The 19883-nt window shown below is 40.1% G+C and overlaps 1 protein-coding gene across 1 annotated transcript; it reads right to left on the reverse strand.

The window, feature by feature from the left end:
* Positions 1-5690: 5690 nt before the first annotated feature.
* msx1.S (msh homeobox 1 S homeolog) lies at positions 5691-8400 on the reverse strand. Its single transcript, NM_001090898.1, has 2 exons — positions 7929-8400; positions 5691-6818 (listed from the first exon to the last, which is right to left on the reverse strand). Exons 1-2 carry the CDS (start codon positions 8329-8331, stop codon positions 6394-6396), a joined length of 828 nt encoding a protein of 275 aa, NP_001084367.1. The 5' UTR covers positions 8332-8400; the 3' UTR covers positions 5691-6393.
* Positions 8401-19883: the final 11483 nt, after the last annotated feature.

Raw genomic sequence — 19883 nt, forward strand, 5'->3', positions numbered from 1 at the left:
CAACATATAAAGAGAGAGAGAGAGAGACATGCACAGACAGGCAAACAGACGGATCAGATAGTAAAAGAATGGATACATATATAAATAATATATATATATATATATATATATATATATATATATATATATATATATATATATATATATATATATATATATGTCTGTGCATGTCTCTCTCTCTCCTGTCTCTCTCTCTCTCTCTCTCTCTCTCTCTCTACCTATCTACTGTATCTCTCTCTCTCTCTCTCTCTCTCTCTATCTATTATCTCTCATTCTCTCTCTCTCTCTCTCTCTCTCTCTCTCTCTCTCTCTATCTACCTATCTGTCTGTCTGACTCTATATATATATATGGTGCAGAGAAAACAGATAACTGAATTATCATGAATTATTATTATAAACAGATCATTTGGGATTAACATTCTATAATTACAGAATAAGGCTGTGGAACAAACACTGCCAAGATTAACCATTCTAATTGTAAAAACATTTAAGATCAGTTCTTAAATTATGAGTTATCTCTGGGTTAATCATTTTGTTTTGTTTTTTTTTGTTTTTCTTTGCGTTGAGATGAAGGTAATCACCTCCGAAAGTGATATTATTCTATCAACTAAGCTTCTTGACAAGCTGGTTTTGAAACAGTACGAACACCAAAAAAAGTAATGCGGCCCTGCCTTATACAGAAAGAAACTGGTTTAATAAAACACACACACTCATATGTATTACATTGCATTGCAGAGTACCAGTTATTGTAATGTCCATGGTTAATAAGACTAATAGTATATCATAAACACTGCAAATGTTGCTCTCTATCCAGATCACTACCCCACTTCTCTCTAGTCATTTTGATTGATAGGGGTGTAAGTATCTCTCCCACTATTGAGCCCCCAATCGATAATCACACCAGACAAATAGTGGGACATCATAATCCCATCTCTGCGCTCATTATTCCTTTCATGGACATTCAGCTCATTACATATTATTTAATACTAATGGCTTCACGTATGGAGATTGGATTGAACTATAGCGGTTGGTTGTTCTTAATAATAAATATAAAGTAAGAAAGGACAAATGACCAGGGCTATCTGAATTAATATGTACTTAAATAATAAACCTCACACTTAAACACAATGATTTATTCCAATGTATCAGCAATAAGCAATATATTAATATATATGTGTCAGATCCAATACCGTGCTGGACATAAATTCGAATTCATTTACTACATTGCCAATACATATTAATAATATAAACATTAACCACTAATACTGTATATGTAACATGTGGGGAGAGTATTCTTTCTATAGAAAACCAGATTAAAGCACACATCTAAAGTTCCTTAAATACATGCACCCATCCAAATTGCACTTCTATCATTATTATTGTTAATAATAATAATAATAATATGGGCAGCAGGTACTAATTAACCAACCAACCAACTATATGGTGCTGATTTGCTTTAATTAACTTTAGTTAATTTGTCCTATATGCACCCAGTCTGCCTCCTGTTAGGAAAGAGTAGCGGTATTGTTTATACCCAAAGAGAAAATTAAGGTGTAATCACTTATAACTGAACGAATTGCTAAATTTTGATTTGCTGCCTTCATTTCTTTTTTTTTATGTATACGTTTTACTCATTTACTATTATTATTATTATTGTTATTATTATTATTATTATTTTTATTATTATTAGTAGTATAATAATAATAGTAATAATAATAATAATAATAATAATAATAATAATAATAATAATAATAATAATAATAATAATAATAATAATACAGAGAATGGAATGAAGTTTAAGGAAGAAAACCAAAGCAATAAAACTGCAAGAGAAATAAGCAGCAGAGAAAATAAACTGAGCTCAATGAGTCCAGCAGGAGAAATCATAAGGTCTAATAATAAGACTTATACAGGACTAATAATAATGATATATTAACTGCTGCTTGTGGCATAAGATCTAATACACCAGCTAAACGTGTGACCCTATATGATCTATCAGTCAGCCCTCATGCACTTGTGACCACATGATCTCTCTGCCCCATTACAGCTGTAACCATAAGATATCAGCCCCTTGTCCTTGTTATTATATGATCTAACTCCACTAGTAAGTTTGGCAAATCTCTTTCTTGGTGCTGAGAATTCTAGAATAGTCCCCCCCCCCAATGAGATGGTGGTGCCCATATTCCCAGGAGTGTCTGTGCCAGTGTGCAGTTACTTTCCCCTGGGAGAAGGCATTGATTTGAAGGGATGGGGGGAGATGAGGGGGTCTCTGCTGGCCATTCCCTGTCCCACTGGCAGGCTGGCGCCATCACCCACAAGTTAAAAGGCAAACTCTCCCCCCATTCTCACTTGGAACTACCGTGAGTTCCCTGACACAATAAAAGGAGACAAAAGTGAGTTTTTATTTTGTGCGGAGCCTGAGGCAGGAACAGAGAGAAAAGGCAAGACCCCCCTTCCCTTCTATAGAGCCGGCCTGGCCCCCCTTCTGCTCCCTTGTGTGAGCTTTTCCCTATTCAGACTGAGCGCTCAACCGTGTGATCCCCAACTTATTGTCAGCGCCTATTTATTAATTGTCCTCATCTGGAGATAATTGAGCAACCGGGGACTTGTAGCCCAGGGCCTTCCCCAGCCTTCCATTGGCACTGAGGCCGCAGCAGCTGCAGCTCCACGGGGTCACCGACTCTCAGCCCTATACAATCATTCTCAATATATCACGTCTTTGTCTTTCTGTATGCTATTGGCACATATAAATGTGTGAGTATTTGTGTGTGAGTGTATCAGAGTTGTGTATACATACATCACATTATTATTATTGTCGGGTTAATATCTAAAATATGATTTTGGGGCTAGACAGGGCAGTTCTGGATTGTATCACCCCCAGCAGGTGTAGGGACAGGAGACAGGTGTGTTACAGTTACAGGGACAAACAATACATGAAAGCAGTTTCTGGCCTGTGGACCCTCCTTTGACTTGTGTCTTTTGATCTTTCCCAGGGTCTCGCCCAACAAGTCAGTGTTTGGTACCAGATCTAATCTGCAGGCAGAAGAGACACATATACACAGGGCTGGGGCCCCTGAGAGCCTGCCTGGCTGCATATCTCTGTGTTTGTTTTGGGAGGCATTTAGCACCAACATAAACAGGCACTTGGCACCAACACAAACAGGCTGGTGATGGGAGGTGAGTGTCACTAGCAGCCAGCAGAAAAGAGGCCAGCAGAGTTTGTGTTCCCAGAGAGCAGTGGCCCCTGGGTGCCGAGTTATTGATATTACTGAAATGATGGGAGCAGTTCCGACTTGCCCCCAGCTACAGCCACACTGGAGCCTGTCGCTCTCTGTCTGCAGCAGTTTGACTCATTACAGTCTGACTCATTACAGCAATTACTTTGTCTCTGCTCCCAGCACATTTACATCTTTCCCATGGAGCCCCAATCTACAGCCTCAGATACAGAAATCCTGTGTATTAAATGGGCACTATTCTGTCCCCTTATTGTTACATTGTAACTCTTTATTAAATGGAAGGCTTACAATGAGTCAGGCTCTGTGGATAGTGTCGGGTTACAGAATCCAATTGCAAAGGATGTGAGTATTTTCAAAAATATTAAACCAAAAAGTGGTTTAAAAGTTCAAATACATTTATTATTGGGACAATACAGGTGAGGCCTAACGCGTTTCGTGCCTATTGGGGCACCAACTCATAGAATTGACAGAATCCAGAATTCGGCTGTTGTACAGGAAAAAATGAAAAAGAAAGACAAATAGACACAGCTTGAGACAAGTACTGCCTATGCTGGAGGCTTGTGGTGCACCTAATGAAAGAAAAGGAACATTCCAATTTACATTCATTAAAAGGGGTTGTGCACCTCAGAGTTAACTTTTAGTATGTTGCAGAGAGTGATATTCTGAGACAATTTGCAATTGGTTTTCATTTTTTATTATTTGTGGTTTTTGAGTTATTTCGCTTTTTATTCAGCAGCTCTCCAGTTTGCAAGTTCACCCATCTGGTTTCTAGGGTCCAAATTACCCTAGCAACCAGGCATTGATTTGTGAAGAGTCTGGAATATGAATAGGAGAGGGGTTGATATGAAAGATGAGTAATACAAGGTAACAATGACAATAAATCTGTAGCCTTACAGAGCATTTATTTGTTTTTTTTAGATAGGGTCAGTGACCCCCATTTGAAAGCTGGAAATATTGAAGGGATGGAAAAAGCAAATACATCAAAAGCTATAGAAAATAAATAATGACAACCAATTGAAAAGTTGCTTAGAATCAGCCAGTCTATTACATACTAAACGGTAACTTAAAGGTGAACCATCCCAAATGTACTAATTGCCATAGAATGAAATATCTGCCTGACTTTGTACATCCCCTGCTGCACTGCTAGTTCTGACTCCTGGAACAATGTAGCAGAAGCTGGTTAACAGACTGGGTGGAGAACTGACCTGCTGCATTGTTGCAGCAGGAACAACAACAAAAAAAGGGACAAATCCTCTATTATTATAACCAGCTATTGCTTTTATAGATCTCTTTAAATTCATTGCAAAAGTTTTATTTAAATGTATGTGTTTCATAAACCTGTTGAAATGCCATTTAAAGAATCCAGTGTTGTGTGAGTGGTTATTCGTATACATGGCGTGTAAAGTGTGTTCTGTGTTTTCCTTGTATTTCCCAGGGTTCTGAAAGTATTTACCCCCCTCCCTGCCTGATTCAGCAGAGTGGAATAGACAGCAGCATTAACCCCTATTATGCTGGCGTCTCTGGTATCTTACAAGAACTTGGCTCCCTAAAGTCCAGGCTTAGAAGCCTCCTGTTATTTTCTCTAAGGGGGGAATCTGACAGTTTTAACTGCATCATCAGAGGTGATTAAAACCACTCTCCCCACAAGGCTTCACTTTTGAGAGAATTTGGGGCCCAGTTACAGCTCTACAGGCGCCAACCTAAATCAGACTGGGAGCTGTCATGGTCAGATCCCTCTCCCTGAGCTCAAAACATTCACTTTATTCATTATCCCTTCAGCAAAGTCGATTTTTAAATACAGTTTCCGATGATCTTGAGTAAAAACGAACCAAAAAAATAAAATAAAATAAATAAGATGTGTTTTAAGAAAAAACGATGTTCCTATTCTCTTCTCATCGATTACTATTTAATGAAACGATTTCTTATTTATAAATGATCGTTATTGTTATCTTCTATTTTCCAGAGACACAATTAAATAAAACATTATCAATAAAATGTTTTCATTTTTGTATTCGCCTTTTGTCTTCTCATTAGTCCCCGTAAAACGCAATGACTATATAATGTCACGAATTGTGATTAAATAATATTCTTATTGAATTCGTTACTATGAAGTTGTATTCAATTTCATATATAATGTGCAGTTTTCTATGATCTCTCCAGGCCTGTTTAAATACTTTAAAGATAAACAATGGATTCGAGATTGTACATCTCATAAAGAGATATATCTGTTTCGAAATTTCCTAAATTAATTTCGTTCCTTTAAACGGTTGATTATTGTTATTGTGCAAATTAAACCAAAACAGGCGAAACTGTGTATCTTTCTGTGTCCAGGTTCAAAAGTTTTAGTTCAGTAACTGTTTAAAATGAATCAAAAAATGTTTCTATATAATATCTAAATGTGTGCTGGTGCAAAGCAAGAAGAAAAAATAAAATCAAACGTTGAATCCGACCGAATACATTAAAATTAATTTATTTAACAAATATAGCTATAATATAAAGGATAATAAATTTCAAATGTACAATATATTACATATTACATACACTCCCTTCCAAAGGGATATAATTGCAATAACGAAACGCAAACAGACAGTGCTGTTAAGTGAAAGTTTCAATACTATTTTACACGTATCTCTTATATGTAAGAGATAATTAACTCCCTTTATCAATCTTGTCATTCTGTGGAGGTGCCAAGCTCCCATAAATTACAGTTAAACAGCAGCTGGTCCCACCCAAAATTGTGCTCTTACCCCAGTCTGGGTTATTATTATGGATTTTTTCTGCACAAACTCTCAATCCTGTTTGCACCATATTATAATATAATATTTACACTGCTCACCACCTTTGCTGGGAAGCCTTTCCCTACAATGTAGGACAACTCCTGAAGCAGTGGGTTTGGTGCTTTCAAGGTTACAGATATCCCCTCGGTTCTGATACTTTATGGACTGGGATAAGAACTTGGGAAGCTGGTAGTGAGCAAGACACCTGGAACTCATGATTTAGACACAGCTAACAAGATGACAATAGGCATATTGAAGTGACATAGTATTTCTACAATTCAATTCCCTAGGAACTCATAAATAGTGAAAAAATATAGGGAGTGCAAGAAAAAATCACTCAAGTCTTCTTTCCCACAGTCTCAATGGAGCATAAACAAGTCTTAGGACAGATGGTACATGCTGTATCCAAGGTGGGCTGTGTAAAGTCCCATAGGAGACATTGGCAAGGCCTGCCTCTGGAAAGGATTAGAGGTCCCATACAAGGAGGCTGTGGGTACTGGGGTCCCAAGAGGGAAGGAGATACCAAATGCAGGGGGGAGCATGGGTTTAGCAGCCATTTTTAGCTTTTCCAGCTCTGCTTCTTGGAGTCTTTTGGCTTTGGCTCTCCTGTTCTGGAACCAGATCTTCACTTGGGTCTCTGTGAGGTTGAGGGAGCTGGAGAACTCTGCCCTCTCTGCTATGGACAGATACTGCTTCTGCCTGAACTTCCTCTCCAGGGCCAGCAGTTGGGATGTAGTGAAGGGGGTCCTGGGCTTTCTGTTGGTTTTGTGCTTTCTCAAAGGGCAGGCGGGTGGGCTCATCCTTCCTAAAGTTGAGAAAATAATAACGTTAGAGTTAAATGTAACATACACACAGGCACTGAGAGTAAAGAATTCGACAAAATGCCAGTAGTGTGACCATCACAGCCCCCTACTTTTATATTATGTGCCATTTATATTGGCTCATTCCTACTTCAACAGAAACTGCAAATAATAAACTCCAATAATAATTAAAACTACACCTCCTAGCAATCCTTAAACAAAACTGGAGTGGGAATAACAATTGAGTTGGAGGATCACAAGATGAACATCTTTTTTTAAGGATATCAGATCAGGATAACAGATGTACTGTCAAATATTTCATATATACGGTAAATACAATCTTATCTAAAAAAAAGATGCTAAATAAGGTAAATACCAACAGTTATCTGTAGCTATCAAACACAAACTATCTTTTTATCGTTCTGTCTGTCTGTCTTCCTATTTATCACTATCATGCTTAAAATCTAACAGCCTAATTATCCAATTAACAATCCAATTTAAATGTATAAACTTTAAATGTATCAACAATGCCGGAACCAACTTTATATCTAACCTATCAATCTAATCTCCCAGTGGGTCTCTCCGTGCTGGTAGAACTGTCTCATCATCAACCTTTAGAGTTTTAGCCATAATTTGGAGCCCAGCAGAGCACGCAGTGGCCTCAGTATAGTAAGAGTCACATAGACAACAGGGAATGAATTGTGAGAGTTTACAGACCCCTCTATCATTACAGTGTAAAAGTTCTAAATATCAACAAATCAGGTCTTGCCCCCAATACAATAAAGAAAAATACGAGTCTTTTGTAAAAAAAATAAATAAAAATTAAACAGTGCTCCAAATACATTTACAAAACAAGGGAGTAAAGAGTGGCCACAAACCTCCTACTACACATCAACAGTTTCAGAAGTGCCCCCAATACTCTAACAGAAGGAGATCTCTACAAATCAAGCAGTTGTCCTGTATTGAAACTGCAGAAGGGTCTGTAGACCAACAGAGCAAGCAGGGACCTTAATAATAAGAAAGTCCTGCAGACGAAGGGAGCAAGTTGTGTCGCCGACACTTGGGACTTCAATAGGGTTCTAGACACCAGCAGAAAGCCTATAGGGTCAACTTACTTGTTGGGGAAGGTGAGAAGCTTGGGCTTTGGATCCATGAGCTTCTCTCGGGACTCTCAGGCTTGAGCAGCGTCTCCTCTGGCAGTTGCATAATGGCCCCTACAGGGTAACGGTTTCCAAGTGAAATTGGGGAGTTGGGGGTCTCTCCGGCTGCAATAGATCCCACCCTGGGACTGTGTGATGTTCCTGCCAGCGGAGATCCAGTGGGGCTAGACAGGTCCCGGTCTCTCCCAGGTTTCCTATCGGCCATGAGGGCCTCCACGCTGAAAGGCAGGATCCCGGGCACTTTGGGCTTGTCCTCGCCCAGGGACGGCTTCACACCAGTTTGTTGCATCCTATTCAAGGGACGTTCTTCTATTTTCACCCCAGGCTGGTAAGAAGCCATAAGCAGAGCCGGGGCCATACAGAGAGATCCGAGCTGAGAAGTTACAGTAGGGGAGTGCGATCCATACAACGAATCCCCGGGCACCAGGTCACTTTACAAGGCAACAGCCCCGCTCCGATGCTAATAAGGCACAGAGTGCCCCGCGCTGCACCAATCAGAGCACAGAGGAGGCGGGCCTAGGGCCGGGATAGGTCATTTCCTCTCGCACTCACATCGCCGGGCTCCCAGCTCTTTCATGCGCACCGTTGGCTCCCGCTTTGTTATTTGCGCTCTTGTTGTTGACTCGCTCCGTAAAAGAATTGCAAATCGGATTATTCGACTGAAGTGCACACTTTCATGTAAACACAAACAGAGGATAATTAGTGTGTTTATTATTGTCGCTAAGACGGTTTAATAGGAGGGGGTGCCTTTTTTTCTCCAAAAACGCACAGGTGGGAATGTACCATTGGAACTTGGGGGGGGGGGGACGTTCACCTGTAGAGACTTCCATTGGCCTCACAATGTGGGTTATACAGCAGTGTATGTGTGAGTCAGAGACTATAGATTCCTGTGTGTATCTGGGAGTGTAAATGTGAGTCTGTGTGTTCTGTGTGTGTATTGTCACCTTACAAACTCCACTGGTACAAATGTGGCTGCAGAAGTCGGTGTCACAGTTATTGCGTGTTAGTTAGTTGTGCAGTCTGCGACACTTTACTTTGTACTCTATACACAATACAGTATTGATCACATAAATGGAAATGTATGTGTGTATTGTCCATTCACATTCATTGTCCATATTTAGAATGAATATATATTTCACAGACGACCAAAAAAAATTACTTGCTCTCTAGGGGGTAATAATAAATAATATATATATTAATTAATCTAAAGAGCAAGGGAAAATAATATATATATTATTAAAAAATAATCATTTATAATAAAATAAAAATAATAATAATGCTGGGGTGTAGAATTGCGCCCTGTATTTTCTATTTCATTAAGCACACTCACACCCCAATATACTTACTGTATTTTATATATATATTGCATAGACAATAAATAAACATCTTATGTTTATTATAATACTTATATAATATACCCAACACTTGCCACAGTTATATATACACTGTTATCAGTCAACACACATCTGTTTCATAAACTAGGGTTTATGCACAATTAAATATATCTATTATATTTTATTTATGTATATTTTTTCCATTTTATACACCACGAATTTTACACATACAATACTATACACACACCATAGATTAATTTAAACAAACACCATATTTTATAATCGCACCACAATTCGTACACACCATAGATTTCCCACATATTTTATACAACCCATAAATTCACCCCCATCATTTATACACCTATTTAATACATACTTTATACACACCATAGATTATAAATATGCAATAGCTCATACACACTGCAGACACTGTCAACTCTCTAAACGCACAGTTGGTATCGCGAATTACAGCCGATTGGACGCAGAATTAGTAATTGTCGCCAGTGAAGGATGGCATCGCTATAATCAGGAATGACTGGGCTCATATGCTGATAATTGAATCCCATGAGCTGGGTTTATGAACACGGGAATTTACTCTTTTTGGGTCAGTGCAGTAAAGGCTGAGACGCAATCGTTAGTTACAGTACATGGCGATAGTCGCTGACAGCTGCGTCTAAACACAAGAGCTAAAGCTATGGACAAGGGGCTCTCTAATCTGTCACATCTCTGCAGGATGACACTTTATCTAATTATACAAAATATAGGGAGAGGGATCCATTCACTAATATCCAAAAAATAGATGGAGGGAATTCTGTTTAATTCTCCCCAAAATACAGCGAGTGGATTCTGTTCATAATAAGGCAAAATACAGGGAGGCCGCTCTGTTCAATATCCAAACTCCATGCAGAGAAATCGGTTCTGTATTATGTAAAATAACAGGGAGAGAACTCGAGTCCATGTTTTCCAGAAATACAGAGGGAGAGAACTTTGTTTCGTGTTCTCCAGCTGACAAGGAAAGAATTCTGTTTAAAATTATATAAAATTCAGGGAGAGGCTTTAGTAATATCTGTCAGAGAAGTTGGTTCTTTCCCCACTGTACAAAACTGACCTCAGTTTAGGCAACAACATTTCCCCATAATAAACCGAATGCCTTTCGAATCAGCAGTCATATATGAAATGACCATAAAGCAAAGCCACTGGGATATATTATATATTATACATTATAATTATTAATTACCATTAACCTATTCCCTATTAGTGGCGAGTAGAGACAACGCAGAAAATACTTAAATCATGTGTAGAAACAACAATTACAGAGAAAAAGGAAGTAATTTAAAAAAAATTAACCAATCCCATACCATATATATTTAATCCATTCTGGGCTGGTGCACTCAAAAAACAGTATAACAAATGCAACAAATAAACCGCACTCACAGGTCTTTTGTAAACAAAAAAAATAGTTTTTATGTCAACGTTTCGGCTCCTAAACTGGAGACTTCCTGATGAAGGCTCGAGCGAAAACTTTGAAATGAAATCAAAACCATGAATATCTTGCAAATTAAATCTTTATAAACAGTGAGAAGTGATGTCATTTTTATCACATGACTCACTATTATAATAAAACTTGTGTATTTTATATGGTCATGGAACTAATGTCCTTATATTTTACAATAGGGGGTACTTTATATAAATGCATGGAGAATATATATATATATATATATAAGCAACCCGAGGGATGTTGCAAAGGCGGAGTGCTACCCTTACCAAGTATTATATATATATATATATATATATATATATATATATATATATATATATATATATACTGTACTTAATTTTATAGGATATAATTACACTTTTAATATAATTTTTTTCAGAATTTTATATATACATTCTTCTCATACTTTTCCTATTTTTTGGGCACAGAATTATTTCTGACTAAAGCGCAATTTCAATCATACAAAACGCACAAAAATCAACGTTTTCGTTCAGTGGTGCTTTATTTTTATGTCGCTGCTCCCAGAAAATGGTAGTGAAGAGAAAGTGAAGTTGAAAGTGGAGAAGTGATGCAGGAGTGTGACTTGGGGGATTACTAGGGAATGGGATGGGCACAAAGTGGTGTAGTGCTGGGTGCCAATACATGGGTGTGTGAGTTGGGTGCCAATACATGGGTGTGTGGGTTGGGGGGCAATACATGGGTGTGTGGGTTTGGTGCCAATACGTGGGTGTGTGGGTTGGGTGCCAAAACATGGGTGTGTGGGTTGGGTGCCAATACATGGGTGTATGGGTTGGGTGCTAATACATGGGTGTGTGGGTTGGGTGCCAATATATGGGTGTATGGGTTGGGTGCTAATACATGGGTGTGTGGGTTGGGTGCCAATACATTGGTGTGTGGGTTGGGTGCTAATACAAGGGTGTGTGGGTTGGGTGTCAATACATGGGTGTGTAGGTTGGGTGCCAATACATGGGTGTGTGGGTTGGGTGCCAATACATGGGTGTGTGGATTGGGTGCCAATACATGGGTGTGTGGGTTGGGTGCCTACATGGGTGTGTGGGTTGGGTGCCAATACATGGGTGATGTGTGGGTGCCCCTGCCCGCTGGTGAGAATGGCAGTCCCCCTGGCTCCTGGTCCTCTCTCATGGAAGCGGCTGCATTGCTAATTGCGAGTACAAACAATCTGTCACGATTACTCAGTGGCTGTAATAGGCAGACAAGGGATGTTGTTTTTAGGCGCCAGCAGCGGTCTGATCAAAGGCTCTGGCTGGAGGGGACCCATTGAGGAGGTTAACTCGCATCAAGGAGCCCTGCAGGGTCGGCAACCCATTCACACCGATCCTATTCCAAAACCACAACCCCATCCACAGCCTGTTGTTCACAGAGGGCAAACAGAAAGATTTCTGACATCAATACTCATCCAGCCCCAGTGCAAAGGGAAAAGGAAAGAAAAGGACTGGGCTTTGCTTGCAGCACCCACATCCCTATTGTTGTGTATAGAGATTTCAGTGCAGCACCCATATCCCTATTGTTGTGTATAGAGATTTCAGTGCAGCACCCATATCCCTATTGTTGTGGATAGAGATGTCAGTGTAGCACCCATATCCCTATTGTTGTGTATAGAGATGTCAGTGTAGCACCCATATCCCTATTGTGATGTATATAGATGTCAGTGTAGCACCCATATCCCTATTGTTGTGTATAGAGATGTCAGTGCAGCACCCATATCCCTATTGTGTTGCATAAAGATGTCAGTGTAGCACCCATATCCCTATTGTGATGTTCAGGTATATAGATGTCAGTGCAGCACCCATATCCCTAGTGTGATGTATAGAGATGTCAGTGTAGCACCCATATCCCTATTGTTGTGTATAGAGATGTCGGTGTAGCACCCATATCCCTATTGTTGTGTATAGAGATGTCAGTGCAGCACCCATTTCCTTGGGTGATGTATATAGATGTCAGTGCAACTCCCAAATAGTGATCCCTGGCTGTGGGACACGTTAGACTGGCATGAGAAGGAGTCACGTCTCTCTGTCTGTCTGTCTATTGTTTATTTGCCTATCAAGCTCATCCATGCCTCTGCTCACCTCATTAGCTTTATCAGTCTAATCAGCTCCCTTGCCTGTCATTAACTGGCTGCTCTCACTGTGCAGAACATGGGAGATTAGTCTGTCATAATGGGGATATCAATGTCTGTTCTGTCATCTCAAAGCTTTGCTGCTCTCCAAGCCCAAACATATGGTCACAGATACCATCTATACAGACGCTTTCACACATTCAGCCCAGCCTTGTGCGGGGACATTTCTACCTACTATCTAGTATGCTCCATTCTTCTCATGTATGCTCCATTCTTCTCATGTAGGCTCCATTTCCAGCAGTCACCCCCTGCTATACTCCTTCTGATCCATTGCCCTGTAGCCTCTCTGTTGCGGAAATGAACAGAACTGGAGCAGAGAATGCTTGTATATTGATGTTGTTTATTTATTAGGGAAACAAATGCAAGAGCTAAAGTGGATTATTTTGCTCCCACAGAGGCTATATAGAACACCAGAACCCCTAGTAATGGTTATAGTAGCTAATAGTTCCAACTGGCTCTGCATTAGTGTGAGGCAACGACCTGTCTGGCAAGTTGGTCCTGCACTTTAGTGAAACAAACAAACAAACAGATCCGTTTATAAAGACTGTTGGGTTTCTATACCCCGGGCCACAGGAGTAGGGAAGGTAACAATGCCCATTTATTTACTGTATTTAACAACTTCTTTAAGTTTTGTTTTCTTTCGTGCTATCGTTTAGATCACTATATAAGCAAACTGCAAAGAAATGGCATGCAACTTGCCCAGTGAAAAATGATAATTATGCAGAATTATAGAGAAACAGTAATTACTGGACTCCTACCGACACTTCAATCTGTTTAGTTGAATATTTAGTTGAATACCACTGCCATTATTAATCTAATATGACTATAAAACGATCTCCTTTTTCCTATATCTATCTATCTATCTATCTATCTATCTATCTATCTATCTATCTATCTATCTATCTATCTATCTATCTATCTATCTAATCTATCTATCTATCTATCTATCTATCTATCTATTATCTATCTATCTATCTATCTATCTATCTATCTATCTATCTATCTATCTATCTATCTATCTATCGAGATCTATCTATCTATCTATCTATCTATCTATCAATCTATCTATCTATCTATCTATCTATCTATCTATCTATCTATCTATCTCTATCTATCTATCTATCTATCTATCTATCTATCTATCTATCTATCTATCTATCTATCTATCATCTATCATCTATCTATCTATCTATCTATCTATCTATCTATCTATCTATCTATCTATCTATCTATCTATCTATCTATCTATCAATCTAATCTATCTATCTATCTATCTATCTATCTATCTATCTATTATCTATCTATCTATCTATCTATCTATCTATCTATCTATCTATCTATCTATCGAGATCTATCTATCTATCTATCTATCTATCTATCTATCTATCTATCTATCTATCTATCTATCTATCTCTATCTATCTATCTATCTATCTATCTATCTATCTATCTATCTATCTATCTATCATCTATCATCTATCTATCTATCTATCTATCTATCTATCTATCTATCATCTATCATCTATCTATCTATCTATCTATCTATCTATCTATCTATCTATCTATCTATCTATCTATCTATTATCTATCTATCTATCTATCTATCGAGATCTATCTATCTATCTATCTATCTATCTATCTATCTATCTATCTATCTATCTATCTATCTATCTATCTATCTATCTATCTATCTCTATCTATCTATCTATCTATCTATCTATCTATCATCTATCATCTATCTATCTATCTATCTATCTATCTATCTATCTATCTATCTATCTATCTATCTATCTATCTATCTATCTATCTATCTATCTATCTATCTATCTATCTATCTATCTACAGTATCTATCTATCTATCTATCTATCTATCTATCTATCTATCTATCTATCTATCTATCTATCTATCTATCTATCTATCTCTCTCTCTCTCTCTCTCTCTCTCTCTCTCTCTCTCTCTCTCTCTCTCTCTCTCTCTCTCTCTCTCTCTATCTACAGTATCTATCTATCTATCTATCTATCTATCTATATATCTATCTATCTATCTATCTGTCTGTCTGTCTGTCTGTCTGTCTGTCTATCTATCAATCAATTTATTTCTACATTTATGAGTTAAATGTTCCGAGGATATGAAAACTACAAGGAGAGTTAATAAGGAATTTTCTCAGTTGTGTATGAGAGGTGTGTGTGTGTCAGTGGTCTGGTGGTTAAGCTTTGGGATCTTTTCACATGATATAAAGAGTAAATGGGGCGCTAGGCACAAAGGCACTTTTGGGATGTCCCCCAGTAGCTCGGATATAAAACAGTATGTGCCTGTGTGTTTGGATTGGGAATGTGCAGCTCAGCTGGGGTTTGGCGCTGCCGAACAATATTGGACAATTAGCATCCCAAACAGCCTCTGTTAATATAATGAATGTCCTATGAAAACCAATTACCCAGAGCGTTTTATTCCAGTGTGAATACAACAAATGATGGTTGGGGTTAAAGTGGGGGCCGCCAGGAGTCATTTGAAGCCATTGTCTGCCCTTTGTAAACGTTAGCTTTGGATTTAGTGCTGAGAGGTAGTAAAAGGGGCTTCCCAAGACAAGACCCCTTTTGTGTTGGCTGAGTGAGGACAAGAAGTGGCGAGAAGTGGTCAGACTTGCCGATTCACCAGCCAGAGACTCCATAAAACTGGCCATCAAATAACTTCTGCTCTGCTAAACTCCCACTGCCCTGTGCATACAGGATCCTCCACCCAGGCTCCACCCCCCATGGATCCTCCATCCAAGCGCTCCCCATTCGGAAAGGTCAACTGCCAAAGGCGTGCTATTAATTCAATAAAAAACACAATATCCGTATCATCGCTGCTACATCCATCAGTATCTTTACTTATTTCAATGTCTGCATTCTTGCTTCTTACACCCTTGCATGAGAACTGACTTTTGCTACATTGTTCAACAGTCAGAAACAGTTCAAGAGTCAGAACCGATGCTGATTTCTATTGCAAATATATATCATTTGTGTTTAATGTATTTAACGATAGTTCTACCTAATTTGTCCAAACTGGCTGCCAGTTGCAGGTCTGTATGTATTAAATAAGAATTTATATTTAACCATATACACACTCTCTCTATAAGATTCAGGAGGGTCTCTATTTCACTTTATAATCCCAAATAACACCCGCTGGCTCCCTGTTCCCAAACTAAAGTGAATTTGCCAGTTCCACATCCCCAGCGAGCTGCACTGATAGGATCCATCGCTTGTTCCCTCGAATTCCTCTGGCCTTTGTGATAGCGGAGACATTGTTGCCTGGTTACACATGACAGTCGCAGCCGGCAGTCACTCGCTCGCCCTCAAAAGGCGTCATTGTCCGCGGCGAGTTGACAGTTTGGGGCTGCTCGGAATGGAATGCGCTATTTAAGTGGCCAAATTAATTTGATAGCGACATTATGATGCATTTGGGAGAGATGAAAGGGGAGGCTGACCGTCTCCTGCAAGGACTCTATAATTATAGATAATATATCCTATTTCAAAGCAATTAGCTCAATCGGGCAGAACGAGGCACTTTGCTGCCAGAGAGTAACAATGCCTTACGGTTATTTAAGCTTTGTCAAAAAGTCAGATTCAAGTCTTTGCGTTTTGCCTGTAAGTCGCTTGCAAATGTCACCGCAGAGCGCACGGACAGTTTATAGGATGTACTCACAACATAGCGCCACCAGGGCTAAATAAAAGTGGGTTGAGGATGCCGCTTAGCAGGTATAGTAGGGAGAGATGGTGTCTATAGTAACAGTGGATAATAGTCTCTGGGAAGGGAGTGTGACTGTGGGATAGCAGGTATAGTAGGGAGAGATGGTGCCTATAGTAACAGTGGGATAATAGTCTCTGGGAAGGGAGTGTGACTGTGGGATAGCAGGTATAGTAGGGAGAGATGGTGCCTATAGTAACAGTGGGATAATAGTCTCTGGGAAGGGAGTGTGACTGTGGGATAGCAGGTATAGTAGGGAGAGGTGGTGCCTATAGTAACAGTGGGATAATAGTCTCTGGGAAGGGAGTGTGACTGTGGGATAGCAGGTATAGTAGGGAGAGATGGTGCCTATAGTAACAGTGGGATAATAGTCTCTGGGAAGGGAGTGTGACTGTGGGATAGCAGGTATAGTAGGGAGAGATGGTGCCTATAGTAACAGTGGGATAATAGTCCTCTGGGAAGGGAGTGTGACTGTGGGATAGCAGGTATAGTAGGGAGAGGTGGTGCCTATAGTAACAGTGGGATAATAGTCTCTGGGAAGGGAGTGTGGACTGTGGGATAGCAGGTTATAGTAGGGAGAGATGGTGCCTATAGTAACAGTGGGATAATAGTCTCTGGGAAGGGAGTGTGACTGTGGGATAGCAGGTATAGTAGGGAGAGGTGGTGCCTATAGTAACAGTGGGATAATAGTCTCTGGGAAGGGAGTGTGACTGTGGGATAGCAGATATAGTAGGGAGAGATGGTGCCTATAGTAACAGTGGGATAATAGTCTCTGGGAAGGGAGTGTGACTGTGGGATAGCAGGTATAGTAGGGAGAGATGGTGCCTATAGTAACAGTGGGATAATAGTCTCTGGGAAGGGAGTGTGACTGTGGGATAGCAGGTATAGTAGGGAGAGGTGGTGCCTATAGTAACAGTGGGATAATAGTCTCTGGGAAGGGAGTGTGACTGTGGGATAGCAGGTATAGTAGGGAGAGATGGTGCCTATAGTAAAGTGGGATAATAGTCTCTGGGAAGGGAGTGTGACTGTGGGATAGCAGGTATAGTAGGGAGAGATGGTGCCTATAGTAGAACAGTGGGATAATAGTCTCTGGGAAGGGAGTGTGACTGTGGGATAGCAGGTATAGTAGGGAGAGGTGGTGCCTATAGTAACAGTGGGATAATAGTCTCTGGGAAGGGAGTGTGACTGTGGGATAGCAGATATAGTAGGGAGAGATGGTGCCTATAGTAACAGTGGGATAATAGTTCTCTGGGAAGGGAGTGTGACTGTGGGATAGCAGGTATAGTAGGGAGAGATGGTGCCTATAGTAACAGTGGATATAGTCTCTGGGAAGGGAGTGTGACTGTGGGATAGCAGGGTATATGTAGGGAGAGATGGTGCCTATAGTAACAGTGGGATAATAGTCTCTGGAAGGGAGTGTGACTGTGGGATAGCAGGTATAGTAGGGAGAGATGGTGCCTATAGTAACAGTGGGATAATAGTCTCTGGGAAGGGAGTGTGACTGTGGGATAGCAGGTATAGTAGGGAGAGGTGGTGCCTATAGTAACAGTGGGATAATAGTCTCTGGGAAGGGAGTGTGACTGTGGGATAAGCAGGTATAGTAGGGAGAAGATGGTGCCTATAGTAACAGTGGGATAATAGTCTCTGGGAAGGGAGTGTGACTGTGGGATAAGCAGGTATAGTAGGGAGAGATGGTGCCTATAGTAACAGTGGGATAAATAGTCTCTGGGAAGGGAGTGTGACTGTGGGATAGCAGGTATAGTAGGGAGAGAGGTGGTGCCTATAGTAACAGTGGGAATAATAGTCTCTGGAAGGGAGTGTGACTGTGGGATAGCAGGTATAGTAGGGAGAGATGGTGCCTATAGTAACAGTGGGATAATAGTCTCTGGGAAGGGAGTGTGACTGTGGGATAGCAGGTATAGTAGGGAGAGGTGGTGCCTATAGTAACAGTGGGATAATAGTCTCTGGGAAGGGAGTGTGACTGTGGGATAGCAGATATAGTAGGGAGAGATGGTGCCTATAGTAAAGTGGGATAATAGTCTCTGGGAAGGGAGTGTGACTGTGGGATAGCAGGTATAGTAGGGAGAGATGGTGCCTATAGTAACAGTGGGATAATAGTCTCTGGGAAGGGAGTGTGACTGTGGGATAGCAGGTATAGTAGAGAGAGGTGGTGCCTATAGTAACAGTGGGATAATAGTCTCTGGGAAGGGAGTGTGACTGTGGGATAGCAGGTATAGTAGGGAGAGATGGTGCCTATAGTAACAGTGGGATAATAGTCTCTGGGAAGGGAGTGTGACTGTGGGATAGCAGATATAGTAGGGAGAGATGGTGCCTATAGTAACAGTGGGATAATAGTCTCTGGGAAGGGAGTGTGACTGTGGGATAGCAGGTATAGTAGGGAGAGATGGTGCCTATAGTAACAGTGGGATAATGGTCTCTGGGAAGGGAGAGTGACTGTGGGATAGCAGGTATAGTAGGGAGAGATGATGCTTGTAGTAGCAGTGGGGATAACAGTGTCTTTGAATATATTATGCTTCTCGCATATAACAGGGTAGTAGAGCAGCAGTTTTTGCAAAGAGGCAAATAGAGGGTTAGTAGGTAAAGCAGGCATGAGAGAGTGACAGTTTATCAGTGGTGTCCAGCCTGTGACTCAATGAGCAGGTCCTTACACTGCCTGATATCTGAAAACTGATAAACGGCAATGGTTTGGGCAGTCCTACATTTTTCCTTCTGTAAATACCGTAAATCAGCCGTTTGTTGGGCACAATGTATAAAAAACTGTACAGATAATGTGGTTTCAATCAGTTCTTTCCCACATTTGTTTGGATACAGAAAGGAACAGGGCAACTGAACATATTTTATTATTTAGGCTTTATTTCTTCCTTTTCTGGGAGGGTTATTTAGAGTTTTATATGAGATAAAATAATATCAATAATAATATGGTATAATGATATGAAATTGTAGCACAAATACTGATCTTATTGGTGCCATTTGCAGTGATACAAATTCCACAGAAATGTTTACTATTTGGAGTAATAAATAATAATTTTATTGCAAAAGCATCATACATAGGAAACCTTTCCAAGCATGACCATTGCCATGTTTATTAATATACTTTGCAGTAACTCATATGTGAAACATTTGTTCATATGATGGATTATAGAGATGTCGCGAACTGTTCGCCGGCGAACTTGTTCGCGCGAACATCGGGTGTT

Source organism: Xenopus laevis, chromosome 1S (genome assembly GCF_017654675.1).
Source record: "Xenopus laevis strain J_2021 chromosome 1S, Xenopus_laevis_v10.1, whole genome shotgun sequence".
Classification (NCBI taxonomy): Eukaryota; Metazoa; Chordata; class Amphibia; order Anura; family Pipidae; genus Xenopus; species Xenopus laevis.

What these genes read in the sequence shown, in the direction of transcription:
- msx1.S (NM_001090898.1), bottom strand. Translation starts at nt 8,331, where the DNA reads ATGGCCCCGGCTCTGCTTATGGCTTCTTACCAGCCTGGGGTGAAAATA. An exon ending in CTTCTCACCTTCCCCAACAA is followed by an intron (nt 6,819 to 7,928) that starts GTAAGTTGACCC and finishes TCTCAACTTTAG; the next exon opens with GAAGGATGAGCCCACCCGCC.